The 26,866-nt window shown below is 28.3% G+C and overlaps 1 protein-coding gene across 2 annotated transcripts in view; it reads right to left on the bottom strand.

The window, feature by feature from the left end:
• LOC109601132 (transcription factor Sox-13) overlaps window positions 1-26,866 on the bottom strand; it is a 242,767-nt gene that overhangs the window by 120,655 nt on the left and 95,246 nt on the right. Inside the window, exon 3 of one of the 2 annotated variants that reach the window (XM_049969578.1) lies at window positions 22,185-22,228. The exons of the other annotated variant lie outside the window; for it this stretch is intronic. Coding sequence (XP_049825535.1) covers window positions 22,185-22,228 — 44 coding nt within the window. The remainder of the gene's footprint in view (window positions 1-22,184; window positions 22,229-26,866) is intronic. 2 annotated transcript variants of the gene reach the window in all.

The following is a 26,866-nucleotide window of genomic DNA, read 5'->3' as shown; positions in this document are numbered from 1 at the left end:
CTGATAACATAATTATCTTATATCATATCGTATTCTATCATATGATACCATATCATACCGTATCATATTATATCATATTATATCATATTATATCATATTATATCATATTATATCATATTATATCATATTATATCATATTATATCAAATTATATCATATTATATCATAGTATATCATATTATATCATACCATATCATATCATACCAGTTAATGAAAAATTAAAATAATTGAAACTATTTTCTATCACATCATATCATATTATATTATATCATATCATACCAACAAATAAAAAATTAAAATCTTTTACAATAATTTCTTCCAGGTGGAAGACAAGAATATATTTCCAAGTACAGATAATGATAATTTTTTTCCAAGTAGAGGACAAGAATAAGATAACGTAATTATCTTATATCATATCGTATTATATCAAATGATATCATATAATACCCTATCATACCAGCTAATAAAAAATTAAAATCATTTAACATAATTGCTTCCAGATGGAAGTCAAGAATAAACCTCCAAGTACGAAGAATAGAATTATCTTATATCAAATCACATCAAATTATATCATATCATATCATACTATATCATACCAGCTAATATAAAATTAAAATCACAAAACAATTTATTTCAGGTACAAATAATGTAATTATCTTACATCATAGCTGATAAAAAATTAAAATCATTTACCATAATTTCTTCCACATGGAAGAAAAGAATATATTTCTAAGTATGAATATCATATCATATCATATCAATTATCAAAATATACAAAATGTATGAATATTGAAATTATCTCATATCTATGATATCATGTATATTTATATCATAACCCTGAAAAAAGTCTCAAGTTGTTGAAATAATGAATTTTCCTGTTGTCCACACCTTAAAATCAATTTTACAAATGCCCTACAATTAAAACAACAATAAACTGTTCTAAACGCCTTAAATTTTGCAAACGGCAGCATAACTTAAGGCGGTGAAATTGTTTCGAATCGGTTTAGGTGTAAAAGTCACCTCGGGCATACACCTGCTGTTCGACCTCCTGTTTTATTTATTCATAAATTATGTGAATTGATTCCTGTTGTAGTTTTTTTTTTTTTTCGTCTATTGTAAATTATACGAATACGTTAAATCAGCAGGTATTTTTAATTTAAGTAATTTCGTGTTGGCATTTTATGTTTCCAGAGGATTTATTTCGAATTTATTTACGACTAAATTTGTTTTGAACGGCGTTTCTTTGTTTCGTCGCGATTGTGACGATTATGCTAATACGAAATTCCTCGGATACTTTTACGTGTATTTATAATTATAATAAACGTTTCGATATTCCGTGGCCGGTTCGAGAGAAAGTGACGGTGAAATGATACAGAACGAGATCGGAGATAATTAAACACAATACAAATTAATTAAGTAACGAAATTGGTGATGGTAAAATTCGTGTGTCGAAAAGTTTGGTGTAAATTAAAATTTATGCCCGCAGACCCATAAATATTAGTCGTATAACGAGTTCCGGTTATCAGTTATGAAAATCTATCATTATGCATTGTTTCATTATATCATGCCGTAATAAATTAATCGCCGAGAAAAAATCCTAATCGAAGTTAACGGGAAGCATTCTTGTAAATTGTACGAGTCGTATGTATCTACGTACGGTCGGAGCCGGACTTTCGAGAAAATAATGTTTTATTGTGTACGTTGGCATGTCCTATTTGATAAATCTTCGTGAAATATTACGTAAATTATAAATATACGATGCGGGATAATGTTATCTGTACCTCAAAAATTAATTTACGACAGTATTATTTATTAGAAGCGAGCTTATTTATTGTTAGATGCTAGAATGGCCAGACTCGTTAATTAAATTGCGTTGTTATTAACGAAGGAATCTCTTGAATTGTATAATAATTGGCCAGTAATAGAAACCATTGTGCGACTTGATAAATAGTTCCATAAAATTGTTATATGAATATTTCTTATTAGGATATACTCATGAAATATAATGCTGTTGTTGATTATTGCAGTAAACTTAATTAATTTAAAATTTTTAATTATAAAATTATAAATTTCTTTAATAACTACATGTAGTTTTATTATACAAGTAAGATTGATTAAACAGGTCAATTTTATACAATAATTAGGTCATAAAACTATATTAATTTAAATTATTTTTGTTTTTTTCTTCATTATTAAATTAAATGTACTTTAATTAATATGATTCTATTAAGAATTTATTTTTGTACACATGATATTATGACTAACATTTAGTATTGTTTACCAGCCAACTAAATAATTCCATTTTTATACATAATTTCTTTCAAATCAAGTATTTATTTATCATTATTATTTAAAAAAAATACTTCATAATGTCCATATGGAATGTCAACTTTCGTTATTTTGTCAAAAAAGTAATTACACAAAAATAATTAAACTATTATTATTATAAAATCACCATTTCCATTAAAATATAAATGATTAAAAAATATATAAAATTAATAAAGATATCAATTTCTATAATGGTAAAGACCATAAATATTATGAAATATTAATATAAAATAAATAGAAATAGTAAAAATATTTCAAATATAAATAATAAATATGTTATATAATATAATTAAAATAATACTAAAAGTTTGTATAATAATTAAAATTTTATAAGTATATGGTAAAATAATGGAAATAATATTAAATATAATTAAAAAAATAATAATAAAAGTAATAAAAGTAAAAAAAATAAAATATTTATTATATAATATAAAATAGAAAATGATGAATATAATAAGGAATTTAACAGATTTGAAAAATTAATTAAATACAACAAAATAAACATTTTTATTAATATTATATTTGGAATATTTGGAAATAATATTAAATATAATTAAAAAAATAATAATAAATGTAATAAAAGTAAAAAAAAAATAAAATATTTATTATATAATATAAAATAGAAAATGATGAATATAATAAGGAATTTAACAGATTTGAACAATTAATTAAATACAACATAATAAACATTTTTATTAATATATTATATTTTTATTTTTACATATACCTGGTTTGTAAATTATCTTATATAATTTCAAATACATAAATAATTTATATATTATAATTAAATATAAACAAAATTAAAATAATAATGATGAATATAATAAAATATGAAATGTATGATTTTCTTATATATTAAAAATTATAAAAAGGATATAAATTCATAGAAAAATAATATTTTCATTTTTTAATGAAATAACATAACAATAAATTAAAACATTAAAAGTACTTGAAATATTAGTATTGTATCAATACATTAAATTTTTTATAATAAATATAAAAAAATTATAAAATAATAATAAAAAAAATAAATATAGTAGAATAAATTAAATTTAAATAATTTTAAATATGAAAGAATAGATAATATTTGAAATTTTAGTATTGTATTAAAATAATATTTTTTTATAATAAATATAAAAAATTATAAAATTATAATAAAAATAATTTTAAATAAATAATAATAAATTCTTAAAATAATAAATATTAAACTTATTCCAAATGTAATAAAAAATTTAAAACTTTAAAAAATGTTTATTAGTAATATTGAAATAATATTGAAATTTCATATATATGTAATATAAATAATAATATAAAAATAATTATGGATATTGAGTATTTAAACCATAAAACTGAATAAATTAAAACATTTGAAATATTAGAATTGTATTAGTACATTAATTTTTTATAATAAATGTAAAAAATGATATAAAATATATATTAGATAATACAAAATAATAAATATATTTAAACATTAAAAATATGTGAAATATTAATATTATAACATATTAATTAATTAATAAATTAAATTCGTAAAATAATAAATATTAAATATAATTAAATTTTAAAAATTTTAAATATAAAAAAAGTTTTATAAATTTGTAGAAAAATGTTAAAATATATATTAGATAAAATAAATATATTAAAACATTAAACATATTTGTAATATATTATATATTTATATTTATATATTATTTTTATAATAAATATAAAAAATTATAAAATATTAATGAAAATAATAAATATTAAAATTATTGCATATATAATAAAAAAATTAAAAATTTAAAAAAAATGTTAATGCTATTGAAATTACAAAAAATTGCAATATATAAAATAATTATGGATATTTAGTATTTAATGCATAAAAACGAAAATTAATTCATTCAGAACTTTGAGGAAACGTTAATAATTTATTAATATCACCTCCCATTTTTCTTTCTCCCGAAATACTCTTTGTGTGTCCCCGTTTCTTTTGTAAATAACCGCAACATGAGTTAACAAAAATAAATCCACGTCTCCGAGGTGCTAAAATACAACGAAGAATGAACGCGAAGAGTCCGCAACAAAACCAACCGAAAAAAAAAGTTGAATGGATGGCGAGAGTGGCCCACTATATTATCCACCGCTTAATTTTGTAACACCAAAGAAAAATAAACAAACACCCGCGTTTTCTTAATGAATTCCCCCGTTTCGAAATTTTTGAACACGTCGTTCGCATCCACCGAAACTCGCTGAATGAAATCTCACCGTTCATTAATCACGTGACATGGGCCGCGCGAATTCGTAACAACAGCTGTTCCACCGTCGGAATGTTAAAAATAATCCATCAGATAAAAAGTTCTTAAATTATATTTTGATCTGGAGGCCCTAAACACGCTGACAAATTCGTCTTTATTCACCGGAAAGGGTTTAGTGTCAGGTTGCAGATTTATGGATTGTTTTCCTTTCGGACGGTTTTTTCAATTCAATCCGGCGTCGCTGGTTGTTTTGCATGTGGCGCGCGTTGCGCACCCCTTTAAGAAAATAAGTGTTGCGTTACGGTAAATAAAAAAGGGGTTCTCCCAACGTGGATTTTACACCTATATTTGGTAACAATTTATTACACAAAGGGGTCGAAACTGCCGGTTCATCTCATCTGCTAACAATATTCCAAATGACTGGGGTATTTTAAAAAGTGCAACCAATTTAAGAATGTGCAACAAGAAAAGGGTTTCAGTAAGTTTAGCTTTGCTCACATTCACAATTTTACCAATTGTCAAAGAAAAATACATTTAGATGTTGCAATTTGTTTTCAGAAATATACGATTTTATCATCTTTAATATTTCAGTTCTTGAAAATTCATAATTTTATTTTTTGTCAAAGAAAAACATATTACAACGTGAAAAACAGGTATTTTAATGTCATTTTCACACAATAAGATTTTACCTACTGTCAAAGAAAAATGAACGTTCTTCAGAAGATTTCTTGAAATCATCTTATGTTCTTTAAATAACTTTCGGATGTTTATAATTTTTTCATCAACCAACGAGATGTATATTTCAAAAGTCTTGATATAATTCTTCTAAAAATAAGAAGCATTTTATTCAAAAAAGTATTTTAATGTTATTTGTGAATTTTTCCTATTTTCCACATGATTTCTTGTCGTAATTTTCTGATTTTCGAATAACCTACTTTCGAAAGTTCACAATTTTACTTATTGCCAAAGAAGAATATATTTAAAAATACAATACAATTATTATTACAATAAAGAGCAAAATTTTTTTGGGCATATTATTTTAGTGTCATTCGTTAATATTGGCAGATTTCCGAAACATTTGTTATACAATTCTTCTTAGAATAAGAAGCAGAACCACCCTCAAAAAAGTATTTTATGTCATGTGGTAATTGATATAATCTTCTGTTCTCAATGAAAAGTATATCACAAAATTTTTGATATAATTCTTCTAAGAATAAGAAGCACAATTTTATACAAAAAAATTATTTTAATGTAATTTCTGAAATTTATCTATTCACATGATTTCTTCTCGTAATTTTTTGATTTTGAAGTAACTTTCTAAGTAAGTTCCAAATTTTGCTTAATGCCAAAGAAAAATATGTTCAAAAATACTTTAAACATTTATTATTACATTAAAGAGCAAAGCTTTCTTCGGAGTGAGATATCCTGAAATAATCTTCTTTTTATGAACTTAGTTTCAAAATTTGTTAGTTATATTATCAAAGACAAAGACAAAGAAAAGAATATTACATTTGTTATACAATTCTTTTTAGAATAAGAAGCAAAATTTCCTTCAAGAAAGTATTTTATTTCATTTGTGGTAATTCCAATCAGGAGATTTATTGAAATAATCTTCTGTTCTTGAAATAACTTTCAGAGGTTTACAATTTAGCACGAACCAATGAAAAGTATATCATAAAATTCTTGATATAATTATTCTAAGAATAAAGAGTATTCAAAAAAGTGTTTTAATGTCATTTGTGAACTTTTCCTATACACATGATTTGTTGCCATACTTTTCTGATTTTGAAGTTAACAATTTTACTTATTACCAAAGAAAAATATGTCCAAAAAAACTTTAAACAATTATTATTACAATAAAGAGCAAAGCTTTCTTCGGCACAGCACTTTAAAGTATTCGTGAATATTGCCAGTTAGATTTCCGAAACTGATCTTTTTAGGAACAAACTTACTTTCAAAATTTATTAAGTTTATCATCTGACAAAGAAAAAAATATTACAACATTTGTTATACAAAGCTTCCCCCAAGAAAGTATTTTATGTCATTTGTGGTAATTCCAATCATAAGATTTATTGAAATAATCTTCTGTTCTTGAAACAACTTTCAGTGGTTTACAATTTAGCATGAACCAATGAAAAGTACATCACAAAATTCTTGACATAATTAATCTAAGAATAAGAAGCACAATTTTATTCAAAAAAGTATTTTAATGGCATTTGTGAATATTTCCTATTCATGTGATTTCTTGCGATAATTTTCTGATTTTGAAGTAACTTACTTTCGAGAGTTCATGTATATATGTAAAGCTTTTTTTGAAATTATATTCTAATGTCATTCGTAAATATTGCCAGTTAAATTTCCTGAACAAACTTACTTTCAAAATTTGTTAATTTTATCGTCTGTCATTTGTGGATCATTCCAATCGGGAGATTTATTGAGATAATCTATTCTATTCTTGAAATAATTTTCAGAGGTTTAATTCTTGATATAATTCTTCTAAAAATAAAAAGCACAATATTATTCAAAAAAGTATTTTGATGGCGTTTGTGAAATTTCCGATCCAAGTAATTTCTTGAGATTATCTAATTGTGAAGCCATTTACTTTCAGAGATTTACAATTTTATGATATGTTCAAGAAGAATTTGAGCAAAAATATACAAGCAAAGAAAGAACAAAGCGGCCCAATTCAAAAATAACGTGAGAAAGATCGTGTGTCACAAAAGTGTGAAATAATCAAATCCGTTCACGCTCTCCATATTAAACGTTTAAATTCCCTGCTGAAATTTGTCGTCACAATAAAAATACATTCACAATGCGGGAAACATAATTCAGATGCGTCCAGAAAACATTGTGTTGATATTTTAGTTTCTATTTTGCGAATGGTATTTTGCCGCTATAAAAAACGTTTCTTATGACGACTCTAATTGTGCGGACGACGTTTTTATAGCGCGAATTTTCATAACAGTTAAATATGAGTTATGTTATTGAATAATATGATTTTTTCGCTGTTTTATTATGTTTTTCGGATGGCGAAGGGAATTAACTTTTTGATTTGTGGCTTGGCAATAATTTTTGGTATTTTAAAACAAAGATATTGCCAAATTTAATCAACGAGAGAAATACGACCGAACACAAAAAAGTAATGGCTTCCTTAGTAGTCGTCGCATTAATTAGAATTAAATAATTATTAAATTACTACGGTTTTATTACGTGTCACTTAATTTTTCACTGTTCCCACGTATATAACGCGACAAAATCCTTATAAGTCCGTCTGATTGTTTCGAATTTACATATAAAGCACATTTTTAATTAATATAACACAATTTTCGCCTGAGCATTAATAAGGATATTCAAATTTTGATATTAATGGCTAATATATTTTGTCAGTTAATGTTAATTAATTCCTATAAACAATATTAATATGCTTGAAAGAGCATCATCTTTATTGTATTATTTTATTATTGTTAATTTTTTTAATTTACAAGATTGTCTCATAAAATCAAAAAAAGATGTTATTTATGCATGATAGTAAATTATTTATAAATAGATATAAGTTGGGTTCTGTTTTATAGTTCCAAATGTTTTTTTAATAAAATTTTAATTGGACTTGTTCTCTCCTGAAATTAAAAAAATATAATCTTTAAAAGAAACGTGAATGATAATTTCTTCAAAGGGTTGATGGGCAGAGATATAATTTGGAAGTAAAAGTCTTGTCATGCAAATATCAAACGGATTTAATTAATGAATCTGCAATTTAGTGCACAATACTATCCGTTACATTAATTAAAGCCACACCGAACAATTCCGGCGGCAATTAGCGAAAAGTTAAGAACAAAAAAAGTCATTAAGTTGTAAAGAAGCGAGCTTTGTCCCGTTTTTTCGAGTAAAAATGTGTGTGGGTGTGTGTTAAATATTGTTATTTATTGAAGGGCGGACTCAATTGAGTTATTAGAATTGTCAGGTTGTACGTTTAAGTCGTCGCTCATCTTTTGCAGTTCCTTGAGGCTGTGTAGACTTCACGGTGACTTGCGTCGTCAAGGACGCTTTTACTTGGTACTTACTCTCTTTTGACACGCCAATTAGTCCGAGACGAGCGTAACTTACTAAAACTGCATTGCCGTAACATTAAAATGAAGTACGTGCTTTTGTCTCAATTTAATATATTTTTACTGGCATCGATCCTTAGGATAACATAAATAAAAAAGTAAAATTGGAGTGGTGCATATTGTCGATTAAATTGAAACGTCGTTAAATCGCCAGAGGAAAGAATTATAATTTGCTTGATAAAGTTGAACGAGTTCACTCGTAGCTTTGGCCGGAGATAGTTAATATTAATTAAGTTTAAATGTGCGGAAGTAAAAAGTTGGACTTTTGAAGTTTGTCGTGGCGGTGTTTTCTTTTTACAAGAAACAACAACTGCCCATCCAGGCCGAGAGTCCGGTACACGGTCGGTCCATCGCAGAAATGAACATCCGCGTTTGATGTGAAAGGTCGGCGGGCGGACATTAATTCATAATGAACGAGCATCCTCCTGGCTTGCCACTTATATTTCCTTAATCCCTGAGAGCACAAACGGTACGGAGGCCGCAACATCGGCCGCATAGCATGATGAAAACCTAATGGTTATATCTCTTTATGTGGAGAGATCAAAGGCCTGCACTGTACTGTAGTTTGTGTCCTTCCTTTTTTTTTCTAATTCATCATACCGGCCGAGCATTATGGACGCGGCAGCGCTTCTCAAACTTACTTAACACGTTATTGATTACGAAAGAAGGAGACTAATTATATTAGTGTTTCTCACCCTTCAACCGGATGTCAATTCATTTACTGTTAACAACTACTTCATCATGTTGCCACATCAAAAATTTATAGCGACCACTCAATTAATTAACAAATTCGAATTATGAGAATTATGATACCCATTTTTCAGATAAATGATAGAAAGTAGTTTTCGGTGTTCCTAATCCTTTGTGAAATTTACGTGCCACTGTTTTGTAATACGTCCCGTCAACTATTATGAGTGGTGGCATGTGCTGCGACTCATCTCTGCCTCTAAGCGTCTCTCCGCATCATCTCGACCAACAACCGCTGGTTTTGTTTATGAAATCCAAGTAACTGTCAGCTGCTTTTTTAGACACGCTAAGTGGATACGGAGCTCATAAATTTCGTATATGAATCTCGGGGACATCTGTGCATTATTATAAACCCGAGGACAATGTTCTGCGGCGATGAGATTTCAGACCGCAACATCCGGAAGCGATTTTGTTAAAATTGACGACGATCGTTAATTAAGAATCAAGAATATTTTTAACGGCATTTTGTAGGGCGCTAATTAAGAATATATTGCGAGCTGAGTTGCCTATTAGCGTGGATACACTTTCCTGACCTCTCTTTTTACATACAGAAGACTTCTTTGCTTGACAAGTAATTTATACAAAATCTGATAAAATGTGAAGAAAATTTATAAACCTAAAAAAAATACTGCTTTTAGATCACATATCTGAAAACGATTTTACTAAAAAAATCAACAACAGTAAAAAAGAATGATTCGAAACAGCATATTTCAAGACTAATTTAACACTATTCGGAGGAGACGAGATTTCAGGCTACAACATCTAAAAACAATTTTAATACTTTAATGGTTAATTAACAATCAGTAGGGAGATTATATTTAACAATATTATTGAGATTATTTAAGAATGTACTGTAAACTTAGTTGCCTATTAGTGTGAGCACACATTAACGACCTCTGTGTGTGCAACCAGACAACATACAAAGTGTTACCTAAAAAAATTAACAAAATGAGAACAGAATTTATAGGATGAAGATTTAAACTTGGCAACGTGCGGTCTTCGATTATTATTATTGTCGTGGAGGGCATTGTGTTAGATGGGACAGGCTGATCGATGTACACGGACTGGTTTTCTGTTAAGTTGTGAGATAATTTAATACGGACTCATTTAAATCCGGCAAAAATGCGGAGGCCAGACTTGTACGTCTTAAATTACAGCACAATTGCATGAGATTGGCGAATACATCTGCATAATTTACAGACCATCGATCGGACGATATCATTGTCGCGTTTTTGCTTACGCTCTCTTGTTCTTTTATTACTTTTATCTTTTTTTTTTCAGTTTCGTTTCGGCTGTTCTTTTTTTAATACTGGACACTACAAAGACTGGTTCATAATAAGAGCCATGCGAAATTTTTAATTCCCCCCTTTGGAGTTGCGTGCCTGCATAAATTTATTTATCGGACGACGACGATGCATCGGGGATTACGATGACAATACTTAATTGTATCTTGATTCTCCGATGCCACTTTGGCTGGGAATTTACGGCAATTGCTGGAATTTTAATTTTTACCGTATTGCCGTTCCTGCTTCTGTTTATGACGATAATTTTATGTCATTCTGTAAATATTTACATTTCGTTTTATTCTTGTATAACTAGTTATAAAGGTTTACAACTGTAAATTTTAATACTTTATCATGGATTATTATAAAAGTAACACTTTGAGAGATTACTTTTATTAGGCAACCGAGATTGCTTTAATAAAATTTTATTGCCTACATTTACTTAAGGTCAAGTGTTGCCATCTTGATTTTAAAAACCAATTCAGTTTAAAAATTATGAACTAAATTAAATTTATTTAAGAATAACCTGTGACAAATACTTAAGGTAAATATTGGTACAAAGATTATAGTTTTTCCATTAAATTCAGCTTCGTATTTCGCTATCAAAACTACAAATAAATATTTAACAACTGCACTTTTCAGGGTCAAACAAAACAAACAGTCATATGGAAGATAAAATTTGAGATCGGTGGGAACTGAATTATCTATTAAAACGTTCACAATACCCAATCAAACATAAATTCGAAACCCCCGGAAAACCGATTATTTATAGGTCAATAATTTTTTATAAAAAAAAACAGGAATTGTGTGTGTCGGAGTCGTTGGATTCCTTGGGGAAAATTACGTGAAATTGGCTCGGCTGCTTTTCGGCCGGCCGGTGGTATCATGTGTTTGTTTCTTTGCCCGCAACTTATATGAAACGCAACCCTTGGGATGACCACACGTGTCGCATTGTTTATGTCGTCGGGGACATGCAATTTCCAACTTATTTTTTATTCTTTAATACTTCGGTCCGTGACCACCAGACACTTTTATATTTATATTCCTGCATTGGAACTATAAAATATACTTTGTATTGGAATTGCTTTTTATTTGGATCATAACAGTAAATTTCAAGTATCCCTCTCGATATCCTAGATGTATTTTTTTGTTTTTATCATAAATAAAATTTAAATTGTATGCATGGTATAATATTGTGAAAAATATTAAAAATTAAACAAAAAAGAGAAATTACAAACAACAATGTAAATCTTTTTTCTTCATAAATAAAAGTTATATACAGATATATTCATTAAGCATTGCTATAAAATAAAAGTGTTATAATTTTTGTTTATAATCATTAAATCAAAGACAAAATTTCATTCAAAATATAGCATTTCTGATAACAAATTTCTTTAGTTATTCTAGTTGTATGTATTTTGTTTTAATCATTCCCTTAATAAATAATAAATTACTGGAAATTAAAATAAATTAATTGCAAAAAAGCTGACAAAGTAGAAGTTATAATTTAGCATCAGTTTTGAAGAATCTTTTATTTAGTATAGCTATAAAGTTTCTATTTATAACCAAGTCAAAGACAAAATATCATTTAAAATTTGACACTAGAAATTAAATTACTCAGAATAATTGATTAATTTCCAAAGTATTAAAAAAGATTTAAGTCAATCACGAAACGATAGGAATACTTAAAATGTGTTTTGAAGAAATTTTTATTTAGCATTGGTTTAAAGTAAAAGCTTTAAAATTTCTGTTTTTATTCATCAAGTCAAGGACAAAATATCATTTAAAATTTGACACCAGTTATCCTGGCTGTTTTTTTTCTGACTGTCCCTTAATAAAAAATAAATTACTTGGAATAACAAAGTTATAATTCAACAACAAATCACCATTATTTAAACAGTGTTTTGAAGATCGTTTTATGTGGCATCGCTTTAAATTAACAGTATTAATCATGAAATCAGATTTCAAACTTTTAGATATTCTAATCGCATTTGTTTGTGTTAAAGATTTCCATAATAAGTTAAATTACATAATAATAATAATTAATGAATTACTTGTAAAAAGCTTAAACATTAAAGTAGTGTTACTTTCCCTCCAACAAGAAAAGAATATTTAAACACTCAATTGAGAATATTTTTATTTATCATTGCTATAAAGTGAAGGCATTAAACTTTATGTTTATAATCATCAAATCAACAAGAATATAATTGTAAATTCCAAGAATTCCCATATTTTTTTTTAATATTTCACTAATAAAAAGTATTAAATTAATTAATAAATAAAAAAACTGAAGATAAAAACCCAAATTACAGAATGTCAGAAAAATAGTTAATACGGTGTTTTACTTGGCAATGGTATAAAGTAGATGTAATAAAATTTGATAGAACAAAAGATCAGTTAAAATCTGACACGCCTTCCGTTCCCAACATAGATGTAACAGTAATAGTAAGTAAGTAAAACGTTAAATAAAATTGGTTAAAAAATTTCGTGTATCCATTAAGAAATAATACAATGGCCGACGCATTTTGATTGACTATTCATTATACCGAACACAAAAACAATTTAGTGGCGTTCGGATATCGAATTGATCCGCATTCGGGGCCCCCATTAATAAAAATCACGCTAATAGACGCTCCATAATGCATTACAGTAGTCCATTATTATCGGTGATCTAATCGGGACCTTTGTTGGAGAAGTAATGGCCGTAATTATTCCATCGGAGCGGAGAGGCAGGCAAAACGACGAAAAAGAGCCGGCCAACAAGTCTACCTGTTCAGTTCGTTCAGTTCGTATATAGTGAAATGCGTGTAAATGTAAAATAATCAAGTGGGCTGTAATAGAGATAGCGCGTAGCTCCCAGCGAACTGATAGAGATACCATCCTGTAGTGCAACTACCGAATAAATACTGGAGGAGATACAATCGTTCCGGCGGAGAACATGCTCCCGATCCGAATACCCGAAGGTGATACAAAAGCGTAGCGCCACTCCAAGATCGGCATCGGTACGACGAACAGGGGAAAGTACGTGTTTTAAAATCGCGCAGAAATCGAAAAATCATTTTAATTGAACGCCCGACATCGGCTACGCTCTATACGTCTATACGCTGCATCGTTTATTAGTCCCGATGCACGGGGGACTCAATCCCAGATTATGTTTGCTTAATGGAAATGCGATTCTGGTCACACCGGATTAGATATTCTGCGAACTGCTTTCGAAAAAATCTATCATCGTGATATGACACAAGCAATTAATGCACTTCCGTTTTTGATGTTGCTTGATTACAGGTTGTGCATTAGTTTAATCACTTTCGTTCATGAGTGTAATAAGAAGAACTAATAATTTGCAATTCCCACAGACTGTATTTTTTAACCACCGCTCAAGAATAAAATAACTAGATAAGTAATTCTTATAGAGTTGGAATGCAATAAAAAAATTAAAAAAAAAAATATTTCAGGTGTTCAAAAATTACCAAATGAATGATTCTTCTCTTGTTTTCTTCAAAAGAAGGCCCACAGATTACTAGAGTTGGAATCCAATAAAGTAAAAGAATATTTCAGGAGAAGACCAAAATTAGCTAAAAATATTGTTCAAGAAGTAGCAATACAACAAAATTCACCATAAGAAGAAGACAACATATTTAAAGATTTGGAACACAATAAAATAAAGAAAGAGCTTTTATTCATAAAGAATACACATATGGAATGCAATAAAAAACTAACAAAAAATGTTTCAGGAGAAGATTCTTGTTCCAAAATTAACTAAAAGTGATGTTCAAGAAGTACCAATACAACAAAATTTACCATAAGAGGAAGAGAAGTTATTTAGAGATTTGGAGCATAAAAAAATAAAGAAAAGCTTTTCTTCAAAAGACGACTCATAGATTCATAGAGTTGGAATCCAATAAAAAGTTAAAAAATTAGCTAAAATGTTATTGAAGAAGTAACAATACAACAAAATTTATCATAAGAAGAGAAGTTATTTAAAGATTTGGAACACAATAAAATAAAGAAAAGCTTTTGTTCAAAAAATACACATATGGAATGCAATGAAAAACTAACAAAAAATGTTTTTATAAAAGATTCTTGTTAAAAAATTAGCTAAAACTGATGTCCAAGAAGTAACAATACAACAAAATTTACCCATAAGAATAAAATAAAGAAAAGCTTTTGTTCAAAAAAATACACATATGGAATGCAATAAAAAACTAACAAAAAATGTTTCTAAAAAAGACTCTTGATAGAAAATTATCTAAAAATGATATTCAAGAAGTAACAATACAACAAAATTTACCGTAAGAAGAAGAGAAGTTATTTAAAGATTTGAAACACAATAAAATAAAGAAAAGCCTTTCCTATCAATCATAGATTCATAGAGTTAGAATGCAATAAAAAAATATTTCATGGGAGAGACTAGGTCCAAAATTAGCTAAAAATAATGTTCAATATGTAGCAATACCTCAAAATTTATTCTAAGGAGTTCTTTAAAGATTTGGAACACAATAAAATAAAGAAAAGCTTTTGTTCAAAAAAATACACATATGGAATGCAATGAAAAACTAACAAAAAATGTTTTTAGAAAAGATTCTTGTTAAAAAATTAGCTAAAACTGATGTCCAAGAAGTAACAATACAACAAAATTTACCCATAAGAAGAAGAGAAGTTATTTAAAGATTTGGAACACAATAAAATAAAGAAAAGCCTTTCCTATCAATCATAAATTCATAGAGTTAGAATGCAATAAAAAAATATTTCATGGGAGAGACTAGGTCCAAAATTAGCTAAAAATGATGTTCAATATGTAGCAATACCTCAAAATTTATTCTAAGGAGTTCTTTAAAGATTTGGAACACAATAAAATAAAAAAAACTATTCTTCAAAAGATCTATAGATTCATTGAGTTAAAATGTAATAAAAAACTAAAAAAATATAGACCCTTGTTCCAAAATTAGGTAAGTAGTAATACAATAAAAATCACATTAAGAAGAAGAAGTTATTTGAAAAATTGGAACACAATAAAATAAAGAAAAGATTTTCTACAAAAGAAGACCCATAGATTCATAAAGTTGGAATGCAATAAAACACTAAAAAATATTTCAAGAGTAGACTATTTTTCCAAAATTAGGTAAATATGATGTTCAAGAAGTAGCAAAACAATAAAATTAACCAGAAGAAGAAAAGAGTTATTTAAAGAGTTATGAATGAAATAATCAAAGCATTCTTTTTGGGTGAAGATTATTTTTCTAAAACATAATGTATGGACTTATAAGGGGAAGATTTTTTATTTGAAATACAGTTGGAGGAAAATAAAATACAATAAGATATTTAAAGGACATTTTTAAAAAATTAGCTAGAAAAGACATATATAATGTAATAAAACAAGTAAAAGAATGACAGAAGTTATTCTAAGAGTTAGAATACAATGATAACTAAAGCGTTATCTTCAAGAGAGGTTTCTTTATTGATTCAAGTGTTGTGATAAAATAGAATTAAATAAAAATTAAAAAGATATTTTAAGAAAAAAGATTCTCGATCCTAAATTATATATTTAGATACAATAGAATAATGAAGATTCTGTTCAGAAATAGATTCAGTATAGGATTATCTTAAAAAAGATTCTTATTTTAAAATATAATATAAAAGTCATCAAAGAGGAATGCAACAAAAAAACTATTATTATTTTCAGGGAAAGATTCTGGTTTTAAATTTAATTAAAGAAGTAATTGAAAATTTAATAACATAATTAAGGAATCTTTGTTCGAAATGGAGCTAAAATAGGCTTCTGAACGGTATGAATGGAATAAAATAATCCAAAGATTCTTCTTAGGTTACGATTTCCTTCATGAGAAAATTTCTGATTTACAAATGTCAATGAGAGTTGAAATACATTCTACAGTAACTACATGAATGAACATGGTCATATGAAAAGTATGAATGAAATAAATTAATCCAAAGATTCTTCTTAGGTTAAGATTTAAGATGAGAAGATTTGTGATTACAGAGACTTGAAATAAATTCTATAGTATGGCAAGTGAAACATTTTTAAAGAAGTGCGAAATCCATCACGTAATGAAAAATTTGTTGAATTTACACAAAATTGCTAATTGGAGCAAACGTGCCCGTAACCCGAAAAAAAAAAATCCAAAACACGACTAATTGTAACATAAATAATATGCCGTAATTGGCAATTATAATTATTACAGTTTAACGGGCACATGCGCTTCGAACATTGAGTACTCGAAAAGCATGCATGTGTGGGGTCGGTGGCTCACGTGTGTATGTGTAAGGTTAATGAGGGGGCTGCGTCCGCGGCGCTGGCTAATCGGGGGGGCTCATTATGGGCCCGTGTTCCGCCGTGTTTCGCCGCAGACGCGGACAGATTTAGAGGTCGTCGCCGGTCCTGACGACGACACGAACACGGGGGGATCCGCTGGCATGAGATCACTTCCATCTGCAGCGGTTTAGGTTTCTTCGGCCCCTCATTTTTTTTCTCTTTGAGTGGTTTACAGATAACAGTTGCGATAAGTCGCGGAAAGGTGTACTTAGATGATGAAACATCTTGTCAACAATAATAATTGATTTCCAAATTTCTGTGGCAGAAATTGGAGCAGAAATGAATAGTGCAATGAATAGAAATATAATTTATGTATTTGTTTTTATAAAAAACTGCATTACAATTAATATTATAATTAAACAGATTCTTAATAAATTTTGGAATGTGTTTTTATTATTGCAATTTTATATTTGGGTAATTTGGGTATTTAAAATTTTAGCTAATATATGTTATATAGTTTTTAAATTTTTTAAAGTCAAAACAATTCAAATAAATTTAAAATTATCATTAGGTCATATTTATTATATCAAAGGCTTTAAAAATCTAAAAACTACAAAAACCCATTAATCTAGAATTTCGATAAAATTTAAATATTTTAACTATATTTTGAATATATTATTAGGTTTCTGATACTTATGTTTATTTCAATATCAGATTTAATTATATATTTAGATATCAATATCTGATTATTTAAATAAAAAAATATTTTTAATTATTATAATTATTTTTAACAATAAAAATATATCTCAAAAAATACACATAACGTAATTTAGAATTTAAATAAATCCTGATTTTTTATCTTTACTTTTTTTTTTTTATTATATTTCAAATTATAATTAAATTTATTTAATGAATAAACTAACAAGAAATATTTGACACAGTCTCCCATTATATTTCTTATAGTTGTTTCATAAAAATATATTTTTATATTAATATATTAATTAAAAATCAAGAGAAAATTATCGTTAAATTTTTAATAATTATCTGGTTATAATAATTATTTAATTTTGATACCAATAATTTAATTATTAATAAATATAATAATATGTAATTTATAAAGTTTTTAAATTGATTTTAAGTATTAATAATAAAAATTATAATTAAAAATTTAAATGAATGAAGATTTTTAATATTTTAAATATTAAAATCTTGAAATTGTAAATTATAATTATTTGTATATCTTTTTAAAGAAAATTATATTTATATTATTATTATTATTATATTATTATTATTAAATTTATTAAAAACAAAGAGAAAACTAACTTGAAATTATTTTGATTATTATTAGTTTTTGGATTTTTTAAAATCAAAATTAACAAAATAAAATATTATAACAATTTAATGATTATATGTAAATTCTATTTGTATTTCAATTTCAAATTTAATTTCTCATTAAAATTTTATAATTTTTTTTCTTAGTAATAACTATCAAATATTAAAAATTAATTTTATTTCATTTTTTTCTTTGAATTATTAGAATAAATTTTAATAACATAAAATTAATTTACATATATATCTCAAAAAATAAAATATAAAATATAGTGTAAAAATAGTAATTTTCTCGTTTTTTTTTTAATAATAATAATAATAACATTATCCGGAGTTTAAATGAAATCTGATTTTTTCAGATCTTCAATTATCAAAACAAAAAAAATATTTTAAAAATTAGTTTTGAGTTCATTTTATATTTTTTTAGAGAATTAATATACAATAATTTAATTACGTATATAAAATAATAATTAAGAATTTAAATTAAAAATTAATACGTCAAATCTTAAATTTAAATAATAAAGATACAGAATTTAAATAATTTATTTTATTCTTTACAACTCATTCAAAAGTAAGTTTACCATGAAGTACAAATATGCAGTAAAACAAATGTTTACATTGAATTATAATTCCCCTTTTATTTATATTTTGATAACTATAACTTAGATAGTTGTGTAAGGGATCACTTAACTTATTTTGCTTTAATCCTTCGAATTATTCTTAAGGAAAATATACTAATTGATAAAGAACCAAAGATGTAATTAAACAGTTCCTTGAAAAATGAATTAGTAACAATTTCCGTATCAAAAACACACATAATTTATTAGACAGCATCTAGGATTTCTTCGCCGACAAGAGAAAAACCATCTCGTACCGAAATGCGGGGAGAGTAATCAATTAAAAAAACGTAACGAACCGTGGAAATTTCAGACACACATTTTATCGAACGTACGTGTATTTAGGTTCTTCCGAATTGTTACTCATTATACATCATCAGCGCGTTAATAATTACTGTCGGCCCGGGTGGTTCATCAATTATCTCCTTGACAGTTACTCGGGCTCCGGCAGGAGCAATTTGTTTCTAATATTGAGAAAGTGCAAAAAGTTTAGTGGTACTTTGTGTGTGTGTGTGTGTACAATTTTCCACGGTGGCAAGATTTCGGCACACTCAAAATAATATTTTGCCATCACTAAGAAATGTCCCAGTGTCTTTTATTTTTTTTAACTGAGTTATTGATATTATTTAATAACAAGTACAATTGATTGTAAGAGACGGTTATTGGTGTTGGGAAGTGAGGAGTACGTATCCCGTATTTATCCGCAGTAATCTTTATCGTTCGACGTTGAGTTATGGTCTGTCAAAGTATCCGAATTCGAAATTTCAATAAGGGCAAAGTGCTCACGCGGCCGGAAAACTTTACATACGGCCGGGAGGGGGGCCGGCTCCGATACAAGAGTTATGCCCCGGATTGTTAGAACAAAACGACGTAAAACAAGCCGGAAGCGCGCCCCCGGGACCCATACACTTCCCGGAAGCAGCCAGCGGGCCTCGGGCCGCGAAATACGGCTGCGGTGGGACCGGCGCTTGCGGAGAAACGATGCACCGAGGGACGGCAATTTTTAAATAATTGACTGGAGTCCGGTGGAAAATGAATTACGGCACGGAACCCCTATAATGTGGCCGACGTTACACTTTATACCGTACATAAGACGCGCGGGAGCGCATCGGGGAATCACCGTGTCAAATTCCGTCCGCGGAGCTGGTTTATGTCCCATGCATTATGCATGGTTTCGTGGCTCATACGGAGCCGATATAATAAACCAGTGCGATGGCTATTGCAAAACCGTACCTGCCTAACTGCTAACTACCGCATTCGAGGGACCGATCCTGCTACGGCCGTTCGTTTCGACGCAAACAGGTGCCTCTCTATTTAGCAGGTCGCTGCCTTGCTGATCGTTGCTTTCTACTCATGCACGCCGCTCCTGCTGTCTGCCTGCTTCGTCTTTGATTACTTATTGATTAGCAGTAAAGACCGCCGCTGGTCCAATACTTGCTACTCTCACGGACGGCTCGTATGTCTATCTATACCATATTTTCAACTCAACTATGCACATATATCTTTAAATTTAACTAGTAAGACTAGTCTCTTTAAAAATGTTAATAATAACAAATCACGTATTATCATCAATGTCAATATTTATATATAATTTCAGGCTCTCCAAACCATGAGCCATCAACCACCAACTTTATCTGATACATTGTCAATTATTAGTTTCTTAATTTTCCAATCAAGTAATAATTAAATTCTCTAATAAATTTTTTCATTAAAACTTTTATTTTTTCATGCAACAGATATTGTAACATCTTCTTTATAATTCGTTATTGTTTTAGTTCCTGTAAAATTGGATACCTCAATTTCACCATATTATATAATTAAAAGTATTTTCTTAAATAAATATTTAAACTTTATAATAAAAAAACTATTAAAACTTCTCCAGCATATACTTTTGTTGATTTCTTTCCATGTAAATAACAAAAACAGTATTTATATTATATACTTTTCAGTAATTTTGTCCTGAAATTTGATTATTACAATAAAAAATAAAACAGTTTATTTGATATTGCCAATTTGTGGTCTCTTAATTTCTTAATTAAATAATCTCTGTAATAAATTAAGCTATAAAAACATCGCAAACAAAACTTTTAGTGACTTTTTTTTCATGCAATTAATGGAAATTCTATGACTTCCTTTAATTTTGTATGATGTTTCAGGCCCCCCAAAAATTTTACTTCAATACATCAGTTTCACCATAAAAAAGAATTATCATAATTATCAATAATACACTTTGTTTGAGACATTGTCAATAATTAGTCTCTTAATTTCTTAATTAAAAAATAATAAAACTTAATATAATATATAATAAAAATATAAAAAAGCTATTAAAACTTCTCTTGAGAAGTTGTGTATTTGCAGTTGGACAGTTTTGTTTGAATTTATATTTTGTCTTTTAATAAGTCTCTCCAAAATTTAACATTTAATTATTTTATCTTAAAAAAGTAAATAAGCTTTATATTAGACATGGTCAGTTTTTAGTCTCTTAAGTTATTAATTAAAAACTAATTAAATTTGGAATAAGTTACGCTATTAAATCATTTCAAATACGACAGTTCTTTCAATCATTGTCATGTAATTAATAGAGATTATGACATTTCAGTAAGTCTCGCCATAAATTTAAGTGAGATCAATTTCATTGCAAAATATAAAAAATTAATTATAATTTATAGGAAATTTAACTTACTTAAAATATAAAACTTATTTTTTTTGCTTTTTGCTATGTATATACTACAGTTATATATTTATTGCTTAAATTTTTGGTATTTTGGAATAAGAAATTCATGTTTATTTTCACTTTAACATTTAGTATTTAGTGACACTTAACTTAATGAAATTTTAATAAAAACTTATAATATATTAACCAATTAGAGATTCTTAAACACAATATATTCTTATATTCTATTGACTTTTTTAAGTCTAAATTACAGAGATTATAACACCGTATTTTTAGTATTAATATTTTTAATAAGTTACTGCAGAAACTAATTAACTGTTCACTTTTGCTTTACCATGGTAATATATTTTATCACATAAAATCAGTAATAAAAACATAATTGGCGACATACTGTCTGCTAGATAAATGAAATTTATTTTTGTAGCATCACGCTTTTGCAACATGAAATTGAATTTGAATTTAGTGGCATAATTATAAATTGAACCGAACTGTTAATGTAACCATGAGACATTAAATTAAGTAAACAAGCATAAACATCCACCCCATAGATGATAATCTGTCTCTTGTACACAAAAGTATTGATTATTTGGACTTACCCATTCATGTCATCGAAGCGTTCATTAAATCCCTTAATCACCCTCTGCAACAAGAAACACAGGTCATCAGAAAATTACCCTACTTAACAAGCACTGGTTGAAAAACTACCATTTCGACGTTTAACATTCAGACCACAACTAAACCACATCCCATCGTTGTGCCCGTTTTCCGGTATATATTGTAAAAAAACACAATATGGGTTCGATAAGTGGTATGGGTGCGTTATCAAATTTATTCGACACGATAGGTCTCAATATTTGCATTCGCAAAACTACCAACTTTCTTATCTGTGCAGTCTAAAGTGATAGTTTGCACTTTAATGTTCGATTGTGACCACGAACGTTACAGATTGTCAAATAAACTTGGCAGGCGAAATTTTTGTTGTTTGAGTATCCCACAAGCTCTGTTTGCGTTTTAGATTGTTTGATTTTTAAAGATTGGTTGTATTCACTGGTAAACATTTGTTCATCAGTTATATCAAAGCGCATATCTAAAGTGCATTGCTGTGTATTAATTATTTTGCATCATCTGATTTTCAAGTTGTTCAATACTGAAATAAACTCTCATTTTTTTGGAATTATATCATCCGTATTATCAATAGTATCTCTGTTGACCTGTTTGTGATTGTTAGGAAATAAGAAAATCAAAAATTTAATAATAAAAGTAATAAATTTTATTCTAAAACCATATTAACAATGGTACTTGTTGATAAGTAAAGGTGTCTATGATGTCTCAAAATTTATCTTATGAAATTTACCAAATTTAAAAAATATCTTTAACAAAAGTAACTGAGAGGAAAACAAAAATTTATTAACGTTAAAATAAACACTTGAAACTATTAATAAGGATAAATCTCCTGAAATATTCTATTCTGAAACAAATCAGGAAGGATGAAATATCAGTTCAGTTGTCAGAAAAAATTTGTTATTAGCTTATTGTAAACTCCCTGAACCCTGGTCACTAAAATTATCATTTTCTCCGTAATTTTCAGGCATCGACAAAGTTACCCCAAACAGTAATATTAATTGTATATTAACAACATTACGATAAATTAATAATCAACCATATTAACAAATAAAGTGATAAGTAAAGGTGTTTATGAATTTACTTTATGAGATCTACCAACAGAAAGTAAAAGAACAATTGGTTAACATTAAAATGAACATTTGATAATATTAATAAGGATAAATTTCCTGAAACAATTTACACTAAAACAAGTCAGGAAGGATGAAGTTTCGATTCAGTCGCCCGGAAAAATGAGCTGTTGGCTTATTGTAAATTTCCTGAATGGTGATCACTAAAATAATCGTTTTCCCCGTAATTTCCAAGCGTCGACAGGTTACCCCATCCAGTAAAATTAATTGTACACAAACAATGTTACGACAAATTAATAACTACATTGAACGACGGGACCCCCACGCGCCAAGTTATTTCCGTTAGAGAAAAGGGTGGCTAATTCGGCATTTCGTCCTCAAAACAATTAGGTAGGTTAGGGGACGGAGGGAAGAAAAAAATATAATACGAAACGCGGCCCAATATTCTTTTTTTTGCGCGGATCGATACAAAACACGTCTCACGTAAGTGGAAAAAATAATTGGAAAATGCTTGCCGAAAAAAAACCCGTCCGGGCGGCGCGACGCAGGAAATTCGCAGGAAAATGACAATTTTTGAAGTGGGGCGAGGGCTGTTATTTTGCAGCAATTAACGCCTTTGCCGATTGTTTAACATTGTTCGTCGAACGCATCAGCAACAAACAATTCCAGTTGGACTCTTTGTCGGAGGCAACTTTTTTCTGCCACCCACTTGAGAAGTCTCGAGGGTTTATTTTAAATTATTGTGTAATTTTTCAAAATTATTACTTTGGTCATACTCATATTTAATATTTATTGAGTGGAGATGCATATCAGTCATAATTAACTTAATTGTTTGTAATTATCTCATTTTATAACTATTTATTATAGTTATATCGACTGTTATTTTAACAAATCTCGACAAAACTGCCTTAAGGCTATTTTAAACGTATCATTATTATCATTATAAATGCATTAAAAGATTTGTAAGAAAAGTAATATTAATATGTGTTAAATGATTTAATTAATAATGTCGTGGAAAGGCAGGTTTGATAAATTCGTTGTAATTTCTATCAATTACAATTTCTTCATATCGCATTTATTTTAGTACAGTTACGTTTTACGCTTGGGGGAATTTGTGAATTATCATCATTATTACTTAAATTATAATATTTATGTGAAAATTTGATATATGCTTTTGTTGTAACTTACAATTTGTTACGGAATATATTATTAGATTATTAAGAAAAAATAATATTGAATTTACAAACTTATGACACCATTCTAAATGGAAGTACATTTTACTAAGGGTTTTTCCAATTAAATATTTTAAAGACAACCCCCTACAATGGTAATACTTTTCCCTACTAGGCTTCATGAAAATATCGACAAAGCTATTTTGAAAAGGTTTAATTGTAGCTTTTTTTGAAATTGAAATTAAAAATCCTTTCGTCGAACACAAAATACTGACTTTTTTTTTCATTAAAATAAAAACTTTACATAAAAAACACCGTCAAAGTGTTTACGGAACTCCTAATTATTTATAAATTATTGCATTAAAACCAAAAAAACTAATGTAAAAATATAATAAATTAATAAAAACAAGAATTTTTTACTAATTAAATAAAAAATATGTTGTAAAATGATGTTACAACCCCTTCAAAAATTAAAATAATAAAACGTACCAAATATTTTTTATTATGTTATTGTATGTGTAATAATTATTCCATATTTATTGTTTTTATTAGAAACTCCGGACGGAGCTTCTCGGTTATTTACGACCGCCCTACATCGATTTGGCATAACGAGTATCTTTTGGTCCAGATTTCTGCACCACCAAAATTAATTGCTAGTGATCTCCATAATGATTTTGAAAGATTCAAAAGTCTTCTTTTCATATCATTCCATGCTTTTTCTATTGGATTAATGTCTGGAGAGTTTGCTGATCAATGTAAAACGTTTATGTTATTCTCTTTGAATGCTGTTCGAACGATCTTCGCAGTATGTGGTCTAACGTTATCCTGCTAGAAAATGGAATTTGGGCCCATATTGGTTAAATATGGTAACACAATGGGTAAAACTATGTTGTCGCAATATCCACTTTCCATTAAAAAGAACTCGGTTCTTCTGCTAGTATTAATTCCTCTCCAAAACATCAATAAACCTCCTTCCAAATTTACCACCTTACGTGTTATAAAGTGCGTTTTTTTACATTTAGTCATGTAATTTTATAATTTATAAATAAAATTATTTTTTAATTACATTTTATAGGTTTCAAAATATAATTTTTGGCAAGCAGCATCTTTTGTAACATCTAGTTTAAAGCATTCTTACATGATAAATTTTGAAGAGGTTGATTTTTTCAGTTCCAGTCTTTTCTGGAACTGATGAAAGAATTGTTGATTATAATTGTACATATTTTGTTGAATAAAAGTTATATTAAATAAAACATAAAAAACTTAATTTAATAATTTTTCAGGTAAGAATGTTGGCATAAATAAATAATAATATTAAAAGTAGATTTTACAAAAATAAAAGAAAAAATGATAAAGGGTAAATAAATGAAAGGAAGTGGAGCGTTGAGCATAAATTTAATTTGAAAGTGGTTTGGGCACGGGGCCCATACATCAGCGGATAATTTTATATTTATGTCGTCCCGTTACTGTAAAAAAAGCCATCAAACAAAGTTATCAAACAAAAACAAGCTATTTGCCGGGAGAAGTCAATATTGTAGGGTCGTTTTAAAAGGCCAGTCTGACCCCGGCGTTCATTAATTATTGATGCGATTGTGTGCAATGAATAAATAAAGTGCATTATAAAACCTGGATGCTGAATCGACCCGGCTTCGGGACGTCGTTTTTTATCCCCCTTCCCTCCGGCCCCCCTCGCTCGTTTCGTCGGGGACGACGGAACCGGCGTTCGGGACGTCGGGACGTATGCAGACCACGCGCGACCATCGGCCACAGGATATCATATAAAATTGAAGGAAATTTTCGAACCACTGATCTGATTATCCGGCCACCTTTTACGCCCGCCAACAGACCCCGAAATTCACTTTAAAAGATTACCTATCATTCGATTCGTTTCGGTTTCGAACCCGATCTATGTGCACAATGTTCCAAACAGATTTATGGGAACTGATCTAATAACTGGTCGTACCCCGTAATAATTAATGCTTGCTAGTTATTTTGACAATATAACTACTACAACTCTTTTTATACACTCTAATAGTGTTACAGATGATTTCTGATTACCTATAATTATCGGATCGATTATAAACTCGTTTATTTAATAGGCTGTATATATCTTATAACCACAGTCACAAGAAATTTACCTTCTTTAACGCACCACCAATAAAACCAATTAATATTTTTAATTACACGTAACGGACATTATCTGTACTTTCAGTTGCCAAATCACACACGAACATTTAAATTAATCGCTTTCGACACGAATCAAAATAAACGTGTTTCATAATTCAATTCTTTCCTGCCTCATCTCGTCCTGCTGGGAGTCAGGAAAAGCGTTGCCGCGATGTGTTGGCCCCGGAGCAACGAGTAAAAGTATTGTTACGACGTACGGATCGTTCAGCAAGAAATGAAAGGATTTCC

Source organism: Aethina tumida, chromosome 7 (genome assembly GCF_024364675.1).
Source record: "Aethina tumida isolate Nest 87 chromosome 7, icAetTumi1.1, whole genome shotgun sequence".
Lineage (NCBI taxonomy): Eukaryota > Metazoa > Arthropoda > Insecta > Coleoptera > Nitidulidae > Aethina > Aethina tumida.
Note: the sequence above shows the minus strand (reverse complement) of the source record. Positions and strands in the feature narration are given on the sequence as shown.